Genomic DNA, 21,343 nt, shown 5'->3' with positions numbered 1-21,343 from the left:
CCACCTCTCAGGCTTGCTGACCTTTAACACACTAATGTCTATGATTACTACATAAATAGTTTCACAGTTAACCCTTAAACAAAAGAAAGGACATTTAAGATATCTTACCTTTGGAAACCATCATTTGCATACATTACAAAACTGCAAGGGGATGACTTAGGTTCTACTGGGCTCTCAATTCTTAAATTCTATGCTAAAACTTTGCTGTAAAACACTGAGATGATCACAGTTTAATACCCAAGAAGGTATACACAAATAAGAAATTTCCTAAGATTATAAGAAGCTGATCGATTTTGTCTTCTCTAGCATTTGAGACACTACTGAACAAGGACAATTACATAGAAAGGAGGGATACAGATTAAGAAAATGACATCAGGACCATGTTTTTAAATGGTTAAGGATACAGGGTTATGTTTTTAAAGAAGTATAGTTCTAGAAGAGTAGGAAATGACTATTCCTTTACCATGAATCAAGAGTTCAGAATCCTTGTTTAGCTCATAAAGCCTAAAGGCTTCTTCTAACTCCAACTGAGATGATACTGTACATGGGTCTCCTAAAAAATATAAAAAGGAAAAGTAAAGCTCACTTTTAAAATCCTCTACATATGACCAGTAAACAATTTCTACTACATAAAATCTTGAGGAAAAACAATTTCATACTTACAGAAAATATTTGACAAGGACTAAACTTGAGATATTTATTTAGACAATTCTATTCTCTGAAGTAGGTAACATAACTCCCACTCCTATTTCTACAAAATATTACATGAGGTTCACAGATACCAAACTTTAAATGTATAAAACCATTTAATTCTTGATGATGTTTACATTCAAAATATAGCAAACAGAATCTACCCTGACCACATTTTAGATTGTCAGTGCAGAAAAAGTTATAACAAAGCTATCCACTGACTATTTATAGAAACTCTGTGTCTGGATTTCTTTTTCTTTCTTTTGATTGTCACTGCAACATGATTAATGGCCAGGGGTAAGTTTTCTGTTACCTGTTTCTTCAAAAGAGGAAGTGAAAGTGGTTTCATCACCACAATATGATCAGAGGAGGTCTCTAGTTAATCATTTTGTCAAATTTCTCCTTCACCGGAGAGCCTGCTTAAGAGGCTCACAGAAAACAAGCATAGCTACTAAAGTACTCTGGACTAAAGAGCAGTCCTACTTGATTGCTTTTAAGTGTAAATGCCCAGTTTAGTAAACTTACACACAGAGAGGACAAGGAAGAAACGTCTCCCTTAGTCAACCAGCCAGTGAACTGAGTCATCCCTGGAAATCAATGAGATGGCACGTCCCCCTGTACGATGGCATTCCTCAATGAAAAAGTCATTTCGAACATAGTTGGGCCTGAGCTGGGTCCTCAACGCTGCCATTCTTTTACTCATTCTTGCGGTTACTGGTTACACCAAGAGATGCCATCAACCCTGTCCAAACTTCAATCACTCTCAGCAGGGAACTCAGTCTACTACTTCAGAGAGAAAAGTGAGGTCATTTCCTTTCCCGTTGACTCAAAGAGATGAGTGCCTCTGTTCTTTTCTCCAACTTGGCCACTGAGTCCCTCCTTTCTTTTATCTTCTCTGGGCATTATTCCACTAGTCCTCCCCAGTCCTATCTTCATTTTTTCTTTCCTTCCACTAGCTCTTCTCAGGCAAAGGCATGTTTGAGTCTCCCTCTCTAAAACCTCTCTCCTGCCCAGGGTGCCATTCATTCTGTAGCCACGAGACTCAAGAGTAAACTACAGACTGAAACGAGGGGGTGAGCGAGAAGAAACGGAAGAAAAAGGGACAGGGCCTTTGAATTTTGACTTCATACTTTTCTTTTGCATTTTTTAATTCATAGATATATAATCTTTTAGACTTAATAGAAATAGCTTTTCTTCCTATCAAGAGTGAACACACATTGCTTTCTCCATGTTCCTATCTTCCAAGCATTTCTCAAAATTTTGCTATCAGGTTTTAGTCCAAACACTTCTAAAACTGCCGTATCTAACGTCATGGAAGCAGCTGCTGAAATCAATGGCATGTTTTGTCTTTACTCTGGTTGACCTCGCTATACCATCGAACAAAGTTATCCACTGACTATTTACAGAAATTTTGTGTCTGGGTTTCTAAACACCATTCTCCTGGTCTACCAACTCTTTTTTTTTTTTTTCATTTTATTTATTTTTGGCTGCATTGGGTCTTCAGTTGCTGCGCGGGCTTTCTCTAGTTGTAGTAAACAGGGACTTCTCTTCGTTGTGGTGTATGGGCTTTTGCTTGCGGTGGCTTCTCTTGCTGCGGAGCATGGGCTCTAGGCGCACAGGCTTCAGTAGTCGTGGAGCGCGGGCTCAGTAGTTATGGCACGCGGGCTCTAGAGTGTGTAGGCTCAGTAGTTGTGGAGCATAGGCTTAGTTGCTCTGCGGCATGTGGGATCTCCTGGACCACGGATCGAACTTGTGGCCCCTGCATTAGCAGGCGGAAGCTTATCCACTGTGCCGCCAGGGAAGTCCCCAACTCTTCTTTTAACTTTTTATTTTGGAAATTTTCAAACATATTACAAAATCCTGTTTCACCTGTGGACTCACTCACTTATCCTCCTCCACCATGTCATTCTGAGCAAATCCCTATAACGCTAGATAAAAATTCCTTAACATAATCATAATACCATTATAAACCTATATAAACTAACAAAAATTCACTATGAAATATCCAAACATAACCATATACAAAAGAATAAAGTTGAACCTTTATCTTATTTAATAAATAAAAATGAAATCAAAATGGATCACAGACCTAAATGCAAGAGCTGAAACTACAAAACTCTTGGGGGAAAACACAGGGAGAAAGCTTCACGACATTGGGTTTGGCAACAATTTCTTGGATGTGACACCAAAAGCACACGTAAGAAAAAAAATAATACATTGGTCTACAACAAAATTAAAAACTTTTGTGTGTAAAAGGACACTATCAGCACAGTGAAAAGACAACCTATTGGAGGAAATATTTGCAAATGATACATCTGATAAGGGATTAACACTCGAAATATGTAAAGAATTCCTACAACTCTACAACGACGAAAATAAATAAATGAGCAAAGGATATTTCTCCAAAGAAGATATACAAATAGCCAACAAGCACATGAAAAGAGGTTCAACACCACTAATCATTAGGAAAATGCAAATCAATGAGATACCACTTCAAACCCATAAGGTTCTGTAAAACACACACAAACATTCACAGACAATAACAAGTGTTGGCAAGGATGTGGAGAAACTGGAACCCTTGTGCATTGATGGTGGGAATGTACAATGATGCAACAACCTCAAAAAATAAAACATATAATTACCATATTATCCAGCAATTCCATTTCTGGGTATACTTCCAAAGAACTAAAAGCAGAGACTCCAACAGATATTTGTACACCCATGTTCACAGCAGCACTATTCACAACAGCCAAAAGGTAGAAGCAACCCAAGTGTCCAACAACAGATGAATGGATAAACAAAACATGGTATATACAGTTGGCCTTCCATATCTATAGGTTCTGAATCTGTGGATTCAATCAACCTCGGATCAAAAATATTTGAAAAAAAAATTCCAGAAAGTTCATAAAAAACTAAAACTAGAATTTGCCATGCACTGGCAACTATTTGCATAGCATTTACAATGTATTAGGTATTATAGGTAATCTATAGATGACTTAAAGGATATGGAAGAATATGCGTAGGTTACATGCAAATACTACACCATTTTATTTAAGGGATTTGAGCATAACCAAATTTTGGTATCCCTGGAAGGCTCTAGTACCAATCTACTGTGGACACCAAGGGATGACTGTACATACAAAAGAAGTATTATTTAGTCTTAAAAAGGAAGTTGTATATAAACAGCTCATACAACTCAATATCAAAATAACAAATAACCCAATAAAAAAATGGGCAGAAGGGACTTCCCTGGTGGCAGTGTTAAGAATCCGCCTGCCAATGCAGGGGACACAGGTTTGAGCCCTGGTCTGGGAAGATCCCACATGCGGCGGAGCAACTAAGCCCGTGTGCCACAACTACTGAGCCAGCTCTCTAGACCCCATGGGCCACAACTACTGAGCCCACGTGCCACACCTACTGAAGCCCACACACCTAGAGTCCACACTCCACAACAAGAGAAGCCACCCCAATAAGAAGCCCATGCACCACAAAAAGTAGGCTCCACTCGCTGCAACTAGAGAAAGCCTGCACGCAGCAATGAAGACCCAATGCAGCCAAAAGTAAATAAATTTATACATTAAAAAAAAGTGGGGGGCTTCCCTGGTGGCACAGTGGTTGAGAGCCCGCCTGCCGATGCAGGGGACACGGGTTCGTGCCCTGGTCCGGGAGGATCCCACATGCTGCGGAGCGGCTGAGCCCGTGAGCCATGGCTGCTGGGCCTGAGCGTCCGGAGACTGTGCTCCGCAACGGGAGGGGCCACAGCAGTGAGAGACCCACGTACCGCAAAAAAAAAAAAAAAAAAAAAAAAGTGGGAAGAAGACCTAAACAGATGTTTCTCCAAAGAAGACATACTGTTGGCCAACAGGCACATGAAAAGATGCTCAGCATTGCTAATTATCAGGGAAGTGCAGATCAAAACTACAATGAGGTATCACCTCACACTAGTCAAAATGGCCATCATCAAAAAGTCTACAAACAATAAATGTTGGAGAGGGTGTGGAGAAAGGGGAACCCTCCTACACTGTTGGTAGGAATGTAAATTGGTGCAGCCACTATGGAAAACAGTATGGAGGTTCCTCAAAAAACTAAAAATAGCATCATCATATGATCTAGCAATCCCACTCTTGGGCATATATCTAGAAAAGATGAAAACTCTAATTCAAAAAGATGTATGCACCCCAGTGCTCACTGCAGCACTATTCACAACAGCCAAGATATGGAAGCAACCTATGTGTCCATCAACAGAAGAATGGATAAAGAAGATGTGGTATATGTATATACAAAGGAATATTACTCAGCCACAAAAAAGAATGAAATAATGTCATTTGCAGCAACATAGATGGACGTAGAGGTTATCACACTAAGTGAAGTCAGACAGAGAAAGACAAATATATGATATCACTTATTTATGGAATCTAAAAAAATGATACAAATGAATTTATTTACAAAACAGAGACAGACTCACAGACATAGAAAACAATCTTACGGGGCTTTCCTGGTGGCGCAGTGGTTAAGAATCCACCTGCAAATGCAGGGGACACGGGTTCGACCCCTGGTCCGGGAGGATGCCACATGCCGCAGAGCAACCAAGCCTGTGCGCCACAACTACTGAAGCCCGCATGCCTGGAGCCCATGTTCTGCAACGAGAAGCCACCAAAATGAGAAGCCCCCACACGGCAACGATGAGCAGCCCCCGCTCGCCACAACTAAGGAAAGTGCTCGTGGCAATGAACACCCAACGAAGCCAAAAAAAAAAAAGAAAACAATCTTATGGTTACCAAAGGGGAAGGGATGGGTGAGGGATACATTAGGAGTGTGGGATTCACAGATACACACTAGTATATATAAAATAGAAAAAAAAAAGAGGAAGCAAATTTTGACACATGCTACAACATGAATGAACCTTGAAGACGCTATGGTAAGTGAAACAAGTCAGTTACTAAATGACAAATATTGTATGATTCTACTTCAGTAAGGTACCTAGAGTAGTAAAATTCGCAGAAACAAGGTAGAATGGTGGTTGCCATTTGCTGGGGGAGAGAGGAGAATGAGGATTTATTGGGTAAAGAATAACTTTATAGGGTAAAATTAATGGGTAAAGAGTTTCAGTTGGGAAGATGAGAAAGTTCTGGAGATGGATGGTGCGGATGGTTGGACTGGCTCTAGCACTATATTAACTAAGAAAAAGCCACAGAGTGGTGCTGTGCCAGTTCTAGGCTTCCACCTTATAAACATCTGGCATCTTTTGCTTTTGGGAGCCCTAAGTCACCATGTAAGAAGTTCAGCTGCCTCTGAGAGTAGAAGCCCTGAGACTACAGAGAGAGAGAAAGAGAACCTACTATGCTAGCATCCCAGGTGAGCCTCCACGTGACTCCAGACCCGGATGTCATCCAATTGCTACTGCATGAGAGACCTCAAGTGAGACCAGCAGAGCCAATCAACTCACAGAAGTGTAAAAAGACTATAAAGTAAAAGGGTGGGTTTTTTTAAAGCCACTAGGCTTTGAGGTGATTTGTTATGTTACAAACACCTTCCTGCCACCTTTCAAGGTGAATCTTGAAATTCTGTGTATCTTACAAGACCCAGGACAAATGCCACCTCTTCTGAAAAGCTTTACCTGAGGGGGTAATGTTTCACATTTTTTAAAAAATGCTAGATATAATCTACTCATTTTTAATAACAGCTTTATTGAGATACAATTCACACAGCATTCAATTTACCCATTTGAAGTGTACAGTTCAGTGGTTGTTAGTATATTCACAGAGCTGTGCAACTACCACCATAATCAATTTTAGAACATTTTCATAACCCCTCCTCAAAAAAAACCCTTCCAATTAGCAGTCACTCCCCATTTCCCCCCAACCTCTCCTTCCACTGTCAGACCTAGGCAACCACTGATTATTTTCAGTCTCTACAGATTTGCCTTTTCTGGACATTTCATATAAATGGAATCACACAATATGTGGTCTTTTATGTCTAGATTTTTTTTGCTTAGAGTGTTTTCAAGTTCATCTAAGTTGTAGCATGTATCAGTATTCAGTCCTTATTTATTAGTGAATAATATAGTAAATATTCTTGAACTGAAATATTTGTGCTTGAGTAATTTCTCATGATACTTTCCTAGAAATAGAAATGATTGGCTCAAAGTGTGCCCATTTAAAATTTTGACAATTATTTCAAAATTTGGAATGATAGTAACTCCAAAAAGGTTATGCCATATACACTCAACCAAGTGTGTTTTTCCTAACCCTTACAGGTAATGATTAAATTTTAACTATTTTCTAATCTGATAGATGAAAACTGATGTCTTATTTTAAAATCTTTGTTTCTTTATTAGTGATCCTTGAGTTTTTTTTGTCATTTATGAATTAGCTATTTGCACCTTTTTCAGTAGATGCTTCATCTATTTCTTTTTGACTTAATTATCTTATATTAGAGATAAGCAATCCTTTGTAAATGTTGCAAATATTTTTTTCTCAGTTGTTATTACTTCTATATCTGTGATTATGATGTTTTTCAATATAAAGAATTAGGAAAAGTCTTCCGTCTTTACATTTCCTTTTTCAGAATTTTCCCATTTATTCTTTTTTAAAAATTTATTTATTTATTTTTGGCCGCATTGGGTCTTCGTTGCTGTGCAGGCTTTCACTAGTTGCAGCGAGCGGGGGCTACTCTTCGTTGTGGTGCGTGGGCTTCTCATTGCGGTGGCTTCTCTTGTTGCGGATCACGGGCTCTAGGCGTGCGGGCTTTAGTAGTTGTGGCATGCAGGCTCAGTAGATGTGGGTCGCGGGCTGTACAGCGCAGGCTCAGTAGTTGTGGCAGATTGCTTAGTTGCTCCGCAACATGTGGGATCTTCCCGGACCAGGGATTGAACCCGAGTCCCCTGCATTGGTAGGTGGACTCTTTAACCACTGCACCACCAGGGAAGTCCCCCCATTTACTCTTGAGCATTTATTTTTCCAGATGAAATTGCCAGTTTCTAAAAGATCCTATTAGAATTTGGGGGGGGAACTGTGCTCTTTACAGATTGATCTATAGGGAGTTTACTTTTTCTATGTTCCCTCTCCCTAACCCATTATTCAGGTTTTATTTATGGCACCCAATTGTTTTTTTGGTTTTTTAAACATCTTTTTTGGATTATAATTGCTTTACAACATTGTGTTAGTTTCTGCTGTACAACAAAGTGAATCAGCTATATGTATACTTATGTGGGGTTTTTTTAAAGTTTTGTTTATATGGTTTCTATGCATTTCTTTAAAGTTTATTCCTAGATTAAAAAAAAATTATGTTATTACATGGATGAAATCTTTTCTTCCAATATACTTTCTGACTGAGTATTACCTTTATAAAGGAAAGCTATTTGTTCTCTCATATACTGACTTTATATTTGTCTTAGTGTTGTTGATATCTTAAGAGACTAGTTGAAAAATAGGTCAACATGATTCAACCAGATTGCATAGATAGAGCATTTTTATTTATTTATTTATTTAATATTTATTTGGTTGCACTGGGTCTTAGTTGTGGCAGGCAGGCTCCTTAGTTGCGGCTCCAGGGCTCCTTAGTTGTGGCATATGGGCTCCTTAGTTGCAGCATGCGAACTCTTAGTTGCGGCACGCGAACTCTTAGTTGAGGCATGCATGTGGGATCTAGTTCTCTGACCAGGGATCGAACCCAGGCCCCCTGCATTGGGAACGCGGAGTCTTATCCACTGTGCCACCGGGGAAGTCCCAGATATACCATTTTTAGATCAATACTCAGTACACTGATAATAACAGGTGTTGGTGAGGATGCAGAGAAACTGGAATCCTCATACACTGCTAGTGGGAATGTAAAATGGTGTTGCTGCTTTGAAAAACAGTCTGGTAGTTCCTCAAAAAGTTGAACATTTGTTACCATATGACCCAGCAATTCCACTCCTAGATATATATCCAAGAGATATGAAAACATATGTCCACACAAAAAGTTGTAACGAAATGTTCATAGAAACATTACTCATAATAGTCACAAAGTGGAAATAACCGAAATATCTATCAATTGATGAATGGATAAATAAAATGTGGTATGCATACAATGGACTATTAACCATTAAAAAAGGATTAAGTATTAATACTTTATATATCATGTCTAGATTAGGTAAATCTATAGAAACAAGAGCTAGATACGTGGTTACCTAGGTCTGGGGACAGTGGGGGAAGGAACTTGGAGGAAATAGAGAGTAACTGCTAATGAGCATGGGGTTTCTTTTTTGAGCAATGAAAATGTTGTAAAATTGATTGTGGTGACGGCTGCACACTCTCTGCACAAATATACTAAAAACCACTGAATTGTACACTTTAAACGATAAATTATATCTCAATAAAGCTATTTAAAAATATTTAGTGTAGCATTTTTAAAAAAGTGAGTTCGATAACAAAGTAATATTCCAGTCCAAAAGCAAAGTCTGTCTTAACTTGCCTCAAAGAAATAAAGCAATTCTTTTTTTTTTTTTTTTTTTGCCGGACGCGGGCTTCTCACTGTTGTGGCCTCTCCCGCTGCGGATCACAGGCTCCGGACGCGCAGACTCAGCGGCCATGGCTCACGGGCCCAGCCGCTCCGCGGCACGTGGGATCCTCACGGACCGGGGCACGAACCCGTGTCCCCTGCATCGGCAGGCGGACTCCCAACCACTGCGCCACCAGGGAAGCCCAAAGCAATTCTTTTATACAGACTCACTTTCTCACTTATGCAAATTTCTCCCAATTTGCCACACACATGAAAGTGTAAGTCACATAATTACACTCTATTTTTTTTTTTTTTTTTTTTTGCGGTACGCGGGCCTCTCACTGTTGAGGCCTCTTCCGTTGCGGACCACAGGCTCCAGACGTGCAGGCTCAGCGGCCATGGTTCACGGGCCTAGCCGCTCCGCAGCATGTGGGATCTTCCTGGACCAGGGCACGAACCCATGTCCCCTGCATTGGCAGGTGGACTCTCAACCACTGCGCCACCAGGGAAGCCCACACTCTATTTTTTGACGTAGGTTTTAAAAAATAACTTTCCCTTCTATAGAAGTATATTTAAGTGCAGGCCAAAGTTTAAAAACAGAAAAGCAACATAAAAAAGAATAATGAAAATTTCACATTTCAATAAGTGTGCAAATTACTCTTCCAGTTAGAAAAATAAGCCAGCTTAAAAAAAAAGAAAAACAAGCCAGTTGACTAAATTAATTCCAAAGACTGAAACAGTCAAAGAATTCTAGGAACAGAATGAATCTGAAATATAATGAATGCTTCATTTCTAATTTTCCAGGTGAGGGACCTGAGTCCAAGCTGGCAAATACATTTAAGCTCACCTCAGATTGTTTTCTAAACAATGAGAAATATTATATCATTCTCTCTCTCTCTCTTTCTCTCTCTCTCTCTCTATATATATATCTCACACATGAATGATACCAATGAATGCCTTATAAGCATCTTGATTTTTAAAAAATTTAAACACTAAATCCAATTTTCTCTAGACTCACTAGCTGCTTGCAATGTCCTAATGGCCTATTTCTACAAAAATTTCCAAAAAAACTTACAAGATTGAACCAAATTCAACACCCAGCAATTATGCCTTCCACAGTTCAAGTGGCTTCTGCAGTTAGGATGATTTTACTGCAGTAGTATGAATTAAAAAATCCCAAACCTTAACCACCTCACTTTCTGAGCAACCTCACGTAAACCACTTCTTTAAGATGACCCCTGATTTCCTTATTTGCAGAAAAAAGAAGAGATGAGACAAAAATTGAGTAAATGCTATCTGTAAAGGACTGGGAGTATCTTAACAAAAAGGAACTTCAGGGACTTTCCTTGTGGTCCAGTGGTAAGACTCAGTACTCCCAATGCAGGGGGTCTGGGTTCAATTCCTGGTCAGGGAGCTAGATCCCGCATGCATGCCGCAACTAAGAAGCCCACATGCCACAACTAAGAGTCCATATGCTGCAACTAAGAAGTCCACATGCCACAACTAAGAAGTCCGCATGGGACTTCCCTGGTGGTCCACTGGTAAAGAATCTGCCTTACAATGCAGGGGACGCGGGTTCGATCCCTGGTCAGGGAACTAAGATCCCACATGCCGCGGGGCAACTGAGCCTGCATGCCACAACTACTGAGCTCGCACGCCTCAACTAGAGCCCGTGTGCCACAAACTACAGAGCCCACGCACCCTGGAGCTCATGCGCCACAACTAGAGAGAGAAAACCTGCATGCCACAACTAGAGAGAAGCCCATGCACCACCATGAAGAGCCTGTGCACCACAACAGAAGATCCCGTATGCCGCAACTAAGACCTGACGCAGCCAAAAATAAATAATAAATAAATCTTTAAGAAAAAAAAGTCTGCATGCCACAACTAAAGATCCCTCATGCCGCAACTAAGACCCGGCACAGCCTAAATAAATAAATAAATAAAACAGGAAAACGAAAAAGGAACTTCAGAAATAAACACAAAACAACACAAAGGAAACATTCAAAGTACATATAAAATGAACAACTAAATTAAGAAAAGATCATTAAAAAGATTACAAGTCTCTATGAAAAATAAACACAATTCTGCATCAGGATGATAGGATTATGGATGCAGTTTTTGAAGTTTTCTTTATAACTTTAAACATTGACTTAGGACTTCCCTGGTGGCGCAGTGGTTGGGAGTCCGCCTGCTGATGCAGGGGACGCGGGTTCATGTCCCGGCCCGGGAGGATCCCACATGCCGCGGAGCGGCTGGGCCCGTGGGCCATGGCTGCTGGGCCTGCGCGTCCGGAGCCTGTGCTCTGCAACAGGAGAGGCCACAACAGTGAGAGGCCCGCGTACCGCAAAAAAAAAAAAAAAAAAAAAAAAAAAAAAAAATTTGACTTAATATTAAATTCTTAACTGGCATATACAAGATATCAAAGGTCTAGAAAAGCCTTTAAGGAGTTGTGTGCTGGAGAAAAATGTTGTATTCTCAACTCATATCAACCTAATTAGATAGTACATGCTCCTGGAGCAAAGGGAAAAACAGCCAGACATTACAAGCTGTATATCACCTAGATAAATGTCATATAAAATAAATTACATTCTTAGGAAATGCCTGAGTCAGGACTTTAAAAAGGAGCATCAAAAATCTCCCAAAGAGGTGTCCTGCAGTACTTTACATACAGGTTCTCTCGCAGGCTCCAGATCCCATTACAATTTTCTCCTATGTTAAAACAAGGGCTATATTACCTACATTGCAAAGATAATGGCAAAGCTAAAGAGCATATATTTAAAGTCACTCATAGTATGCTTAGTTCATTATAGGTGTGGCTTTTAATATTGCACTTTGGTTGAAAGCCATGAGTGGAATTAACCAGTGTTAAAAGTATTGTAATAACCATATTTTAAAAAATCAATTTTTCTCTTTTGCTAGATATTGTCCTTTTGCCAGGCCAGCATCTGCTTGCTCTTGGTTGAAACCTAAGTTAGGTCAAGTATCTGCTTTCAATATGTACCTAGAGATTGATGCTTTTGAAAAACTACAAGGAAGTGTGAAAGTCAAGTTAATCACTGACATTGCGTATACTCACATCTGTTTTGTTTTCATTGGACTGAATGTCTTTGGTTCAGGTATTACCTTTTCAGGCCAACTGCTTAATGCCTGATAAAGCAGGACACATAACTCAGAAGCAGAACATTCCATGTAGAGTCATCATGAAACAAAAATGAGACAGAAAGCTATGTTTCAAAGCCCACTCAATTACTAAAGTCCAAATTCATATCCTAAAAAAGGCATACACCCAGAGTGAGATCTGCTCAGTTCAACGAATTTAAAGGTAATGAAATCTGTATATTAACCAGCAGGCCTGCTCTTTTTTCAATGCATTTACATTTTCTTTTCACCTATAAAAACAAAGAAATTAGAGCGGTGGACCTCAAGGCATTTGGTAAATATGCAAGATCCAATTATTTATGAGATAACTTCACAAGGTGCTGAACATGACACACATATATAACACTAGTTATATTAGGTACTTTAGCATATGGCTGAATTCAGTGCCCCACATTTGAAAGAATCAACACAGCCTGAAACCAAAGTTGTCAATGTTTAATATTTGCCTGAGATAGCACCTTCCTGATAGATGATAGATAGATGATAGATCTTCCTGATCTTTGAGCCTGCCACAGATTTATAGATTCACTCTGTGCTCCCACCAAGACCTTCCTACTGCCACCCTGCCTCTGAATACTGGGTTCAAGACTTCTGAAAGTCACAGCCACTCCCTAAAGGGTTGCATTGCTTAAAATGCAGATTTGCAAAAATTTTCCAAGAATAATATGGTATTTAGGTGGTCATCCTTTCAATATTAGGCCCCATAACAGATAGTAATAGATTTCTGGCTTCTTGCTTCCTTTTTCTGGGAGGTGGAAATCAGTGGTTACAGAAGCATGTGCTATCCTATCAAGCTGCTCATCCTCAACTTCCACTTTTGGAGAAGATAAACTAACAGAAACTGGATTTAACCCTCCTCCTAAAACAACAGAAAAACTAGACAAAATAAATGAAAAAAAAATGGTTCAAGATATTGGAAATCAAGCAATGAAGGATCAACTGTTTCCAAGTAACTTAAATGGTTATTTAAGTTACTATTTTTGAGCATCCCAGAACAAAGCTCAAAAATATCTACACAAATACAAATATATTCAACATCCAATAAGGCAAACGTCAAAATGTCCAGAATCCAATCAACTATAAGCAGGCACGTGAAGAAGCAGGAAAATATGACCCATAACAGGAGAAAGATCAATCAATTGAAATTGACCCCAAACTGACACCAATATAAGAACTTGTAAACATGGACATTGAAAGAGTTATAATTATATCCAATATGTGCAGAAGCTATGGGTATTGAGCATGTTAAGTAAACATGGAAGATATTTTAAAAGACCCAGATTTAATGTCTAGAAATAATGCTACAATTTCTGAAGTGAAAAATGCTCTAGAGGGAATTCATGGCAGATTAGACATTGCAGGAGAAAAGATTAGTGAACTTGAAAACATAGCTATAAAACTATACAAAATGAAATGCAGAGGAAAAGACTGAAAAAGGAAAAAAATAAAAGAACAGAGAGTTAGTGAGCTTTATGACAAGTTTGAGAAGCCTAATATACATGTAACTGGAATCCCTGAAAGAGGAATCTGGTGACAGAAAACAATATTTGAAGAGATAATGGCCAAAATTTTTCCAAATTTGATGAAAACTATGAACCCACGGATCCAAGTAGACCAACAAATCTCAAGACAAGAAACATGAAGAAAACTGAACTAAGGTCCATCATTATCAAATTGGTTTATCCAGTGATAAAGAGAAAAATCTTAAAAGCAGCCAAAGAGACACATTACATAAGAGAAACAAAGGTAAAGATGACAGCAGATTCTGCATCAGAAACAATGCAGTACAAAACAGTGTACTGAATGAAAAAAAAGTATCAACCTATAATTATTTACCCAGCAAAATTATCTTTCAAAAACAAAGATGACCTCAGGAATTCCCTGGCAGTCCAGTGGTTAGAACTCCATGCTCTCATTGCCCTGGGCCTGATTTCAATCCCCGGTTGGGGAACTAAGATCCCACAAGCCATGCCGTGTGGCCAAAAAAAACCAAAACCAAAAACAAACCAAAAAAAAAAAAGCAAAAAAACAAAGGTGACCTAGAGGCAAATTCATAGAGACAGAAAGGCAAATTCATAGAGAGAGAAAGTGTAAGTGAGGTTACCAGGAGCTGGAGGAGTGGGAATGGAGCTGGAGGAGCTGGAGGAGGGGAGTTATTGTTTGATGGGTATAGAGTTTTTGTTTGAGATGATAAAAAGTTCTGGAAATGGGTAGTGAGGATGGTTGCATTACATTCTGAATGTGCTTAAATGTCACTGAATTGTACACTTTAAAAAGGTTAAAATGGGGACTTCCCTGGTGGCGCAATGGATAAGATTCTGCATTCCCAATGCAGGGGGCCTGGGTTCGATCCCTTGTTGGGGAACCAGATCCCGCATGCATGCCACAGCTAAGAGTTCGCATGCTGCAACTAAGAAGCCCACGTGCCACAACTAAGGAGCCTGCAAGCCATAACTAAGGAGCCCATGAGCCACACTATGGAGCCTGCCTGCCGCAACTAAGACTGCACACAGCAAATAAATAAATAATTTTTTTTAAAAAAAAGGTTAAAATGGTAAAATTTTGTGTTATGTATGGTTTATGACAATATTTTAAAAAAGAATTTTTAAAAAGGAATATACTAGTTCTCCATCTACATAAGGCCCAGTTAAAAAAAAAAAAAAAAAAGAAATGGGAAGTTTCAAAATATGTGCTGAATAATGCCACTGATATAAATTTAAAAGCACATAAAGGGAATTGCCTAGCAGTCCAGTGGTTAGGACTCAGTGCTTTCACTGCAGTGGGCCCAGGGTTCAATCCCTGGTCAGGGAACTAAAATCCCTCAACCCACATAGCATGGCCAAAAAACTAAAATAAAATAAATAAAAGCACATAAAAACACTATACTTTGTCATGTATACATATAAAAAGTGACAGATTAGTGGTTGCTTAGGGGTTGAGGGATAGGAGTGCGAAGACAGTTTAGACTATAAACTTATTCTATGGTAGTAGTTGGCTCTTACAGAGGGAAGGAAGACAATGCAATTGGAGACGGGGTTGCCAACAAGAAGGACAGAACTTCGCAGAGACCAGAGCATGTTTGACAGCATGTCTGAGAGCCCTGGTGCCCTGCTGGACTCCTATGGTCTCTCTTGCTTCACCTTTCAACAAATCCCCACCTCACCACTGCAAGGCGTTTCTCCCAGGTGGGCCCCAGTCTGATCCTTTTGCCTTTCAGGCATCACCACAGCCTGATATATAAATGGTAGCAGCCAGAATTTACTAGGTAGAATGTCTGGGGCATGGTGCTGGGGCAGAGGCCAGAGCTAAGAGAAGTGCTTGGGGACTTCTTAAAGTTAGCTATCTTCTCGTGGGGTCCTCTACCCCCTGGGAGTACAGGAAGACTTTCCAGGGACTACCAGGCATAGTTTTTTAAAGGTATCCATTTCCTCAACTTCCATATAAACTCCTTTCTAAAAACCATCTGCCTGAGAACATGCCTGGAGTGCAGTACCCCATCTCATCTCCTCAAATTTTTCTTTTCCTGTTTCACTAAAAAAAAAAAAAGCATATATACCTACCATATGATCCAGCCATTCCACCTCTAAGTATTTACCCAAGACAAAAGGAAATATATATTGATACAAAGACTTGTATGCGATTGCCACAGCACCTTTATTTATAATAGCCCCAAACTAGAAACAAACTCAATGTCCATCAACAGATGAACAGATAAACAAATTGTGGTACATCCACATGATGGAATACCACTCAGCAAAAAAAAAAAAAAAGAAGAACTACTGATACACACAAAACATGTATCAATAATTATGCTGAGTGAAAGAAGCCAGACCAAAAATGCAAACTAACCTATAGGGACAGAAAGCAGATCAGTAGTTGCCTGGAATAGAGGAGCAGGAGTGAGGAATTGCAAAGCAGACGGAAACATTAAGGGGTAATAGATATGTTCTCTACCTTGCTTGTGGTGATGGTTTCCTGGGTGTCAAACTTCATCAAATAGTATACTTACAATATGCACAGTTTATTGTATGTTAATTATACCTCAGTAAAGCTATTTTTAGAGGAGAAGTAAAGATACGGAAAAGCTAAAAGAATTCATTACCAGCAAACCTCCACTACAGAAATGTTAAAGGAAGTTCTCCAAGCAGAAGGAAAATACCAGTTACAAAACAAGATCTGCTCAGAGGTACTCGGATTTTCTTTCTTATTGATGTTGATTTTCATTTTTGAATTTTCAGGTTTGGAGCCACAACACTGCTATCTAAATAACTGAAGTTACACTGAATATACATTCAGTCCAAAAGTTTTCACTCACTGTTTTTTCTGACACGATTACCGTTATCAGTGCATAGTGCTGGGGATTAAAAAAACGTATGAAGAATGATTTACTATTTTAGTTCTTAACATACCAGCTAAAATTACACCAGACTGAAGATGTTTGGAAAACATCACATCAGAGAAATATGTTTCTTGCCATCCTAAGTATGGTTTTGTTGCATCTTGGCACTCTATGTTTCCCCCCATGATCAAATCAGATTTATAATGCAAGTCAGGAAGAAGCTTAACCTCCCAGAATCCAGAAACACTCCATGCTCTTTATGTCAAAGAAAGTTTATACTCATTTGAAATTTCCATGAAACTCACCTACTAGAGCCAACAGGACATAAATTAAAGTACTATATCCAAATAATACCCTCTCCCACTCTGCAAGTCACCTACATTTTCAACTGTTTCCCTCACATAGTCCTTCACAGGGTGTAAAAAAAAAAGGAATTCACAAATGCTATTGGTAAAAGTATAACAAGGGGTACAATATTTTTGGAGGTCAATTTGGTACCACCTATCATCAAGGACACATTCCATTGCAGGGAATTTACAAATAATATAGTACAAGTGTCCCCAAAATACATGCACAAAGATATTCCCTGCACCAGTATTTTTGACAAACTGCAAACTATCCAAATATCTATCAAAAGGAGATTAATTAAATAAGTTATGGTACAACATTGTTATGTAATATTACATAGCCTTTAAGAGGAATGAGATAAATCTACATGCACTGATATGGGGAATATCCTGGTGGTCCAGTGGTTAGGACTCCGCGCTCTCACTGCTGAGGGCCTGGGTTCAATCCCTGGTCGGGGAACTAAGATCCCACAAGCCACATGGCGTGGCCAAAAAAAAAAAAAAACACCACGGATATGACAAGCTATCTACAAGATGGTAAGGGAAAAAACAGGTTAAATAACAGCTTGTATAATATTAGTCTATTTGTAAGACAGAAAAAAATTGTTACCCTATCCCTTCTAGTTGTATATTCACAGAAAGAGATACCATAAATTCGTTCATAGCAGCTATTTCTGGGGGTCTGAAGATCTGCAGAGACACTTTTTCCTTCAAAAAAATCAATATTTTTGTTAAAAAGCATGCATTATTCTCAATAAAAACTTTAACAAGAAACAAAATACCCAAAGGCTAGTGACAGAAATTACTAGTGTCTAGTAAAAGAGAAGTGACACAGTTAAATTTAAACCGGGTATTCAGACCCTAAATAAATTAGAATTTATAGAATTAGAAATTTAGAAAATACTCAATATTAGATGTAATATTTTTAAAGCACATCCTTAAGGAAAAACAATCACTCTTATATAGGGAACTAAAAACTCACATTTATCATGCCCTGCCCCACACTCTCACTGCATATGAGAACCAGCATATGATTGTTACAAAATACTATTCATTCTAAAATGTTTAGTTAGATTAAGCAAACCAGTTTTTCCACATGCACATCAAAACAAATCAGTAAAACTAGTTTTGAACACAAAGAAGAAGAATGGTTGTCATAAATCTGTGTAAAGAAATGAAGTATGATCTTTATTTGCTCTGATATAAAATCCCACAATTAAATGTTTAGCTTCCAGAACAATGTTTCTCATAAACCAGAGAAATCAAATTATAGTCCTGCCTTCCACTGATCCTAGAGAAAATTTCTTCTCCATATAAGCATGCCCCAATGCCTACATGGCTAAAAATAAAGATGAAAAATTACAACTGAAAAATAATTGCAAGGAACTCAAAAATAATTACTACTGGCTCTGTAAGCCTAAAATTAAGAAAAGACTGGTATCAGAATTCACCAGTGTAAAAAGGATCACATGGGAATCAACAGACCTTAATGAAAAGTTTAACCTTTACTTGAATGAGGCAAAGGCTACAGTTTTATAGTTTCCCCAGAAAATTAGGACACTTAATAGCTATTTAGAGAGAAAGAACTATGAGTTACACCTTTTTCACTTCACAGTTATGCCCGTTAATTGTGTGGTATTTCTGAACAACAATTTTATCAACTGTATCATGATCATCAAAAGCTACAAAAGCAAATCCTCTTTTCTCCACTCTGCCCGTCTTCCATGGTTGAAAGACCAACTTCTATGGTTTCAATCCTGCCATACTTTTCAAAGTAGTCTCTCATATTCTTCTGTATCTTCTTTAATACCACCAACAGAAAGTTTCTTCACTTTCAGAAGGGCAGCAGGCTTTACAGAATCCTCTCTAGAAACAGCTCTCTTTGGTCCCACCAAACACCCATCAACCTCGGTGGTCCTGCACTCACTGCTGCATCCACCTCTTCAACGCTAGAGTAGGTCCCAAAACTAGAGGTCCTGGGAAGTTTTGTTTGGCGGTCTCTCATCACTGCACAATCCGGAAGTGTGCCCCATTTCTCAAAATGTTCTCTTAAACTGTAATCTGTAGTTTCAACGTTCAGACCTCCAATAAACAGTTTTCTCAACAGCGCTGGTTCCTTTGGACCATGGCCCTCCTCCTGGTGGCAGCAGGCTGGGAGTGACCTGGGGGTGGTTTTACCTCCATTTTGAGACCAGACTCACCTCTTCCAACTCCAGTTCAATATGGGACCGCCAGAATGAGGCCTCCCCATACTTTCAATTTCGTGAATTACTGCTCTTCCCCACACACCATGTTCTTCATACCTCTGTGCCTTTTTATATATTATTCTTTCTTTCTGGTTCTCCCCTCACCTACTCCACTTCAAAAACTTTTACTCTGTTATACGGTTAGTTCAAACTTTGCAAATATTTCAGGCATATGTGGATGCTCCTCTTTCTTTTGTATTCTGAGGCCCCTATGCATTTAGGTTCAACTGTCACATTTGTTCTTCACATGTCCATCTCCCCGTGGAGTTTGAGGATAGAAAGTATCTATCCTCAACACACACATATTCAATAAATGTTTTCTGAATCAAGTTTTTGCCACCACCTTTGAAGTAACGGTTGTCACAATCACTTTTACACTTTTTCTAAAACATTTTCTTTAAAGATATTTGCTGTAAAGTACTGTCAAATTATTGAAAGTAATCTCTTAAAATATAAGGCAACATATATTCAAAATTAAACTAAAATGTAACACTTTTTAATGAGATGTTTACCTTATTGCTAGAAAAAAGTCACATTAATTTCACTATATTTAAGGGTAAAAAGGGCAAAACAAAGTTGTACTCTTTGATACTCAAATACCTGAAGGAAAATAAGAATGGCATCAAATTTCTAATATAGCTTTCCCTCCTTAAGTTAATCAGGACTTTTATTACGTTTTAAAAACAGGGCTTCCCTGGTGGCACAGTGGTGGAGAATTTGCCTGCCAATGCAGGGGGCACAGGTTCGAGCCCTAGTCCGGGAAGATCCCACATGCCATGGAGCAACCTGTGCCACAACTACTGAGCCTGCACTCTAGAGCCCGCGAGCCACAACTACTGAGCCCACGTACCAGAACTACTGAAGCCCGCATGCCTAGAGCCTGTGCTCTGCAACGAGAGAAGCCATTGCAATGAGAAGCCTGCGCACCACAACAAAGGGTAGCCCCTGCTCACCTCAACTAGAGAAAGCCTGCGTGCAGCAACAAAGCCCCAATGCAGCCAAAAATAAATAAATTAATTAATTAAAAAAAAAAGACAAAATGGTACCTTAAATCAAAAGCTTTTGACAAAATTCAACACCCATTTATGATAAAAGCCCTCCAGAAAGTGGGCACAGAGGGAAACTACCTCAACATAATAAAGGCCATATATGACAAACCCACAGGAAACATCATTCACAATAGTGAAAAACTGAAAGTGTTTCCTCTAAGATCAGGAACAAGACAAGGATATCCACTCTTGCCACTATTATTCAACATAGTTTTGGAAGTCCTAGCCACGGCAATCAGAGGAGAAAAAGAAATAAAAGGAATCCAAACTGGAAAAGAAGTAAAACTGTCACTGCTTGCAGATGACATGATACTATACATAGAGAATCCTAAAGATGCCACCAGAAAACTACTAGAGCTAATCAATGAATTTGGTAAAGTTGCATGACATAAAATTAATGCACAGAAATCTCTTGCATTCCTATACACTAACAATGAAAGATCAGAAAGAGAAATTAAGGAAACAATCCCATTCACCATTGCAACAAAAAGAATAAAATGCCTAGGAATAAACCTACCTAAGGAGGTAAAAGACTTGTACTCAGAAAACTATAAGACACTGATGAAAGAAATCAAAGATGACACAAACTGATGGAGAGATATACCATGTTCTTGGATTGGAAGAATCAACATTGTGAAAATGACTATACTACCCAAAGAAATCTACAGATTCAATGCAATCCCTAGTGGCATTTTTTTACAGACATAGAACAAAAAAATCTTAAAATTTGTATGAAGACACAAAAGACCCCGAATACCCAATGTAATCTTGAGGGAAAAAAAAAGAGCTGGAGGAATCAGACTCCCTGACTTCAGACTATACTACAAAGCTACAGTAATCAAGACAATATGGTACTGGCACAAAAACAGAAATATAGATCAATGGAACAGAATAGAAAACCCAGAAATAAACCCATGCACTTATGGTCAACTAATCTATGACAAAGAAGGCAAGGATATGCAATGGAGAAAAGACAGCCTCTTCAATAAGTGGTGTTGGGAACACTGGGCAGCTACATGTAAAAGAATG

The 21,343-nt window shown here is 38.9% G+C and overlaps 1 protein-coding gene across 5 annotated transcripts in view; it reads right to left on the bottom strand.

Moving 5' to 3' along the window:
• Positions 1 to 21,343, bottom strand: part of PRKCI (protein kinase C iota) — a 79,850-nt gene that overhangs the window by 41,810 nt on the left and 16,697 nt on the right. For 4 of the 5 annotated variants that reach the window (XM_033429549.2, XM_033429548.2, XM_004270564.3 and 1 more), the window contains one exon: positions 464 to 553. In XM_033429549.2, coding sequence (XP_033285440.2) covers positions 464 to 553 — 90 coding nt within the window. Of the gene's footprint in view, positions 1 to 463; positions 554 to 5,176; positions 5,328 to 21,343 lie in introns of all 5 variants that reach the window. The other variant, XM_049709782.1, reaches the window with a different exon arrangement.

The sequence above is a fragment of the Orcinus orca genome, chromosome 5, assembly GCF_937001465.1.
Source record: "Orcinus orca chromosome 5, mOrcOrc1.1, whole genome shotgun sequence".
Classification (NCBI taxonomy): Eukaryota; Metazoa; Chordata; class Mammalia; order Artiodactyla; family Delphinidae; genus Orcinus; species Orcinus orca.
This window is presented reverse-complemented; position numbering and strand designations above follow the sequence as displayed.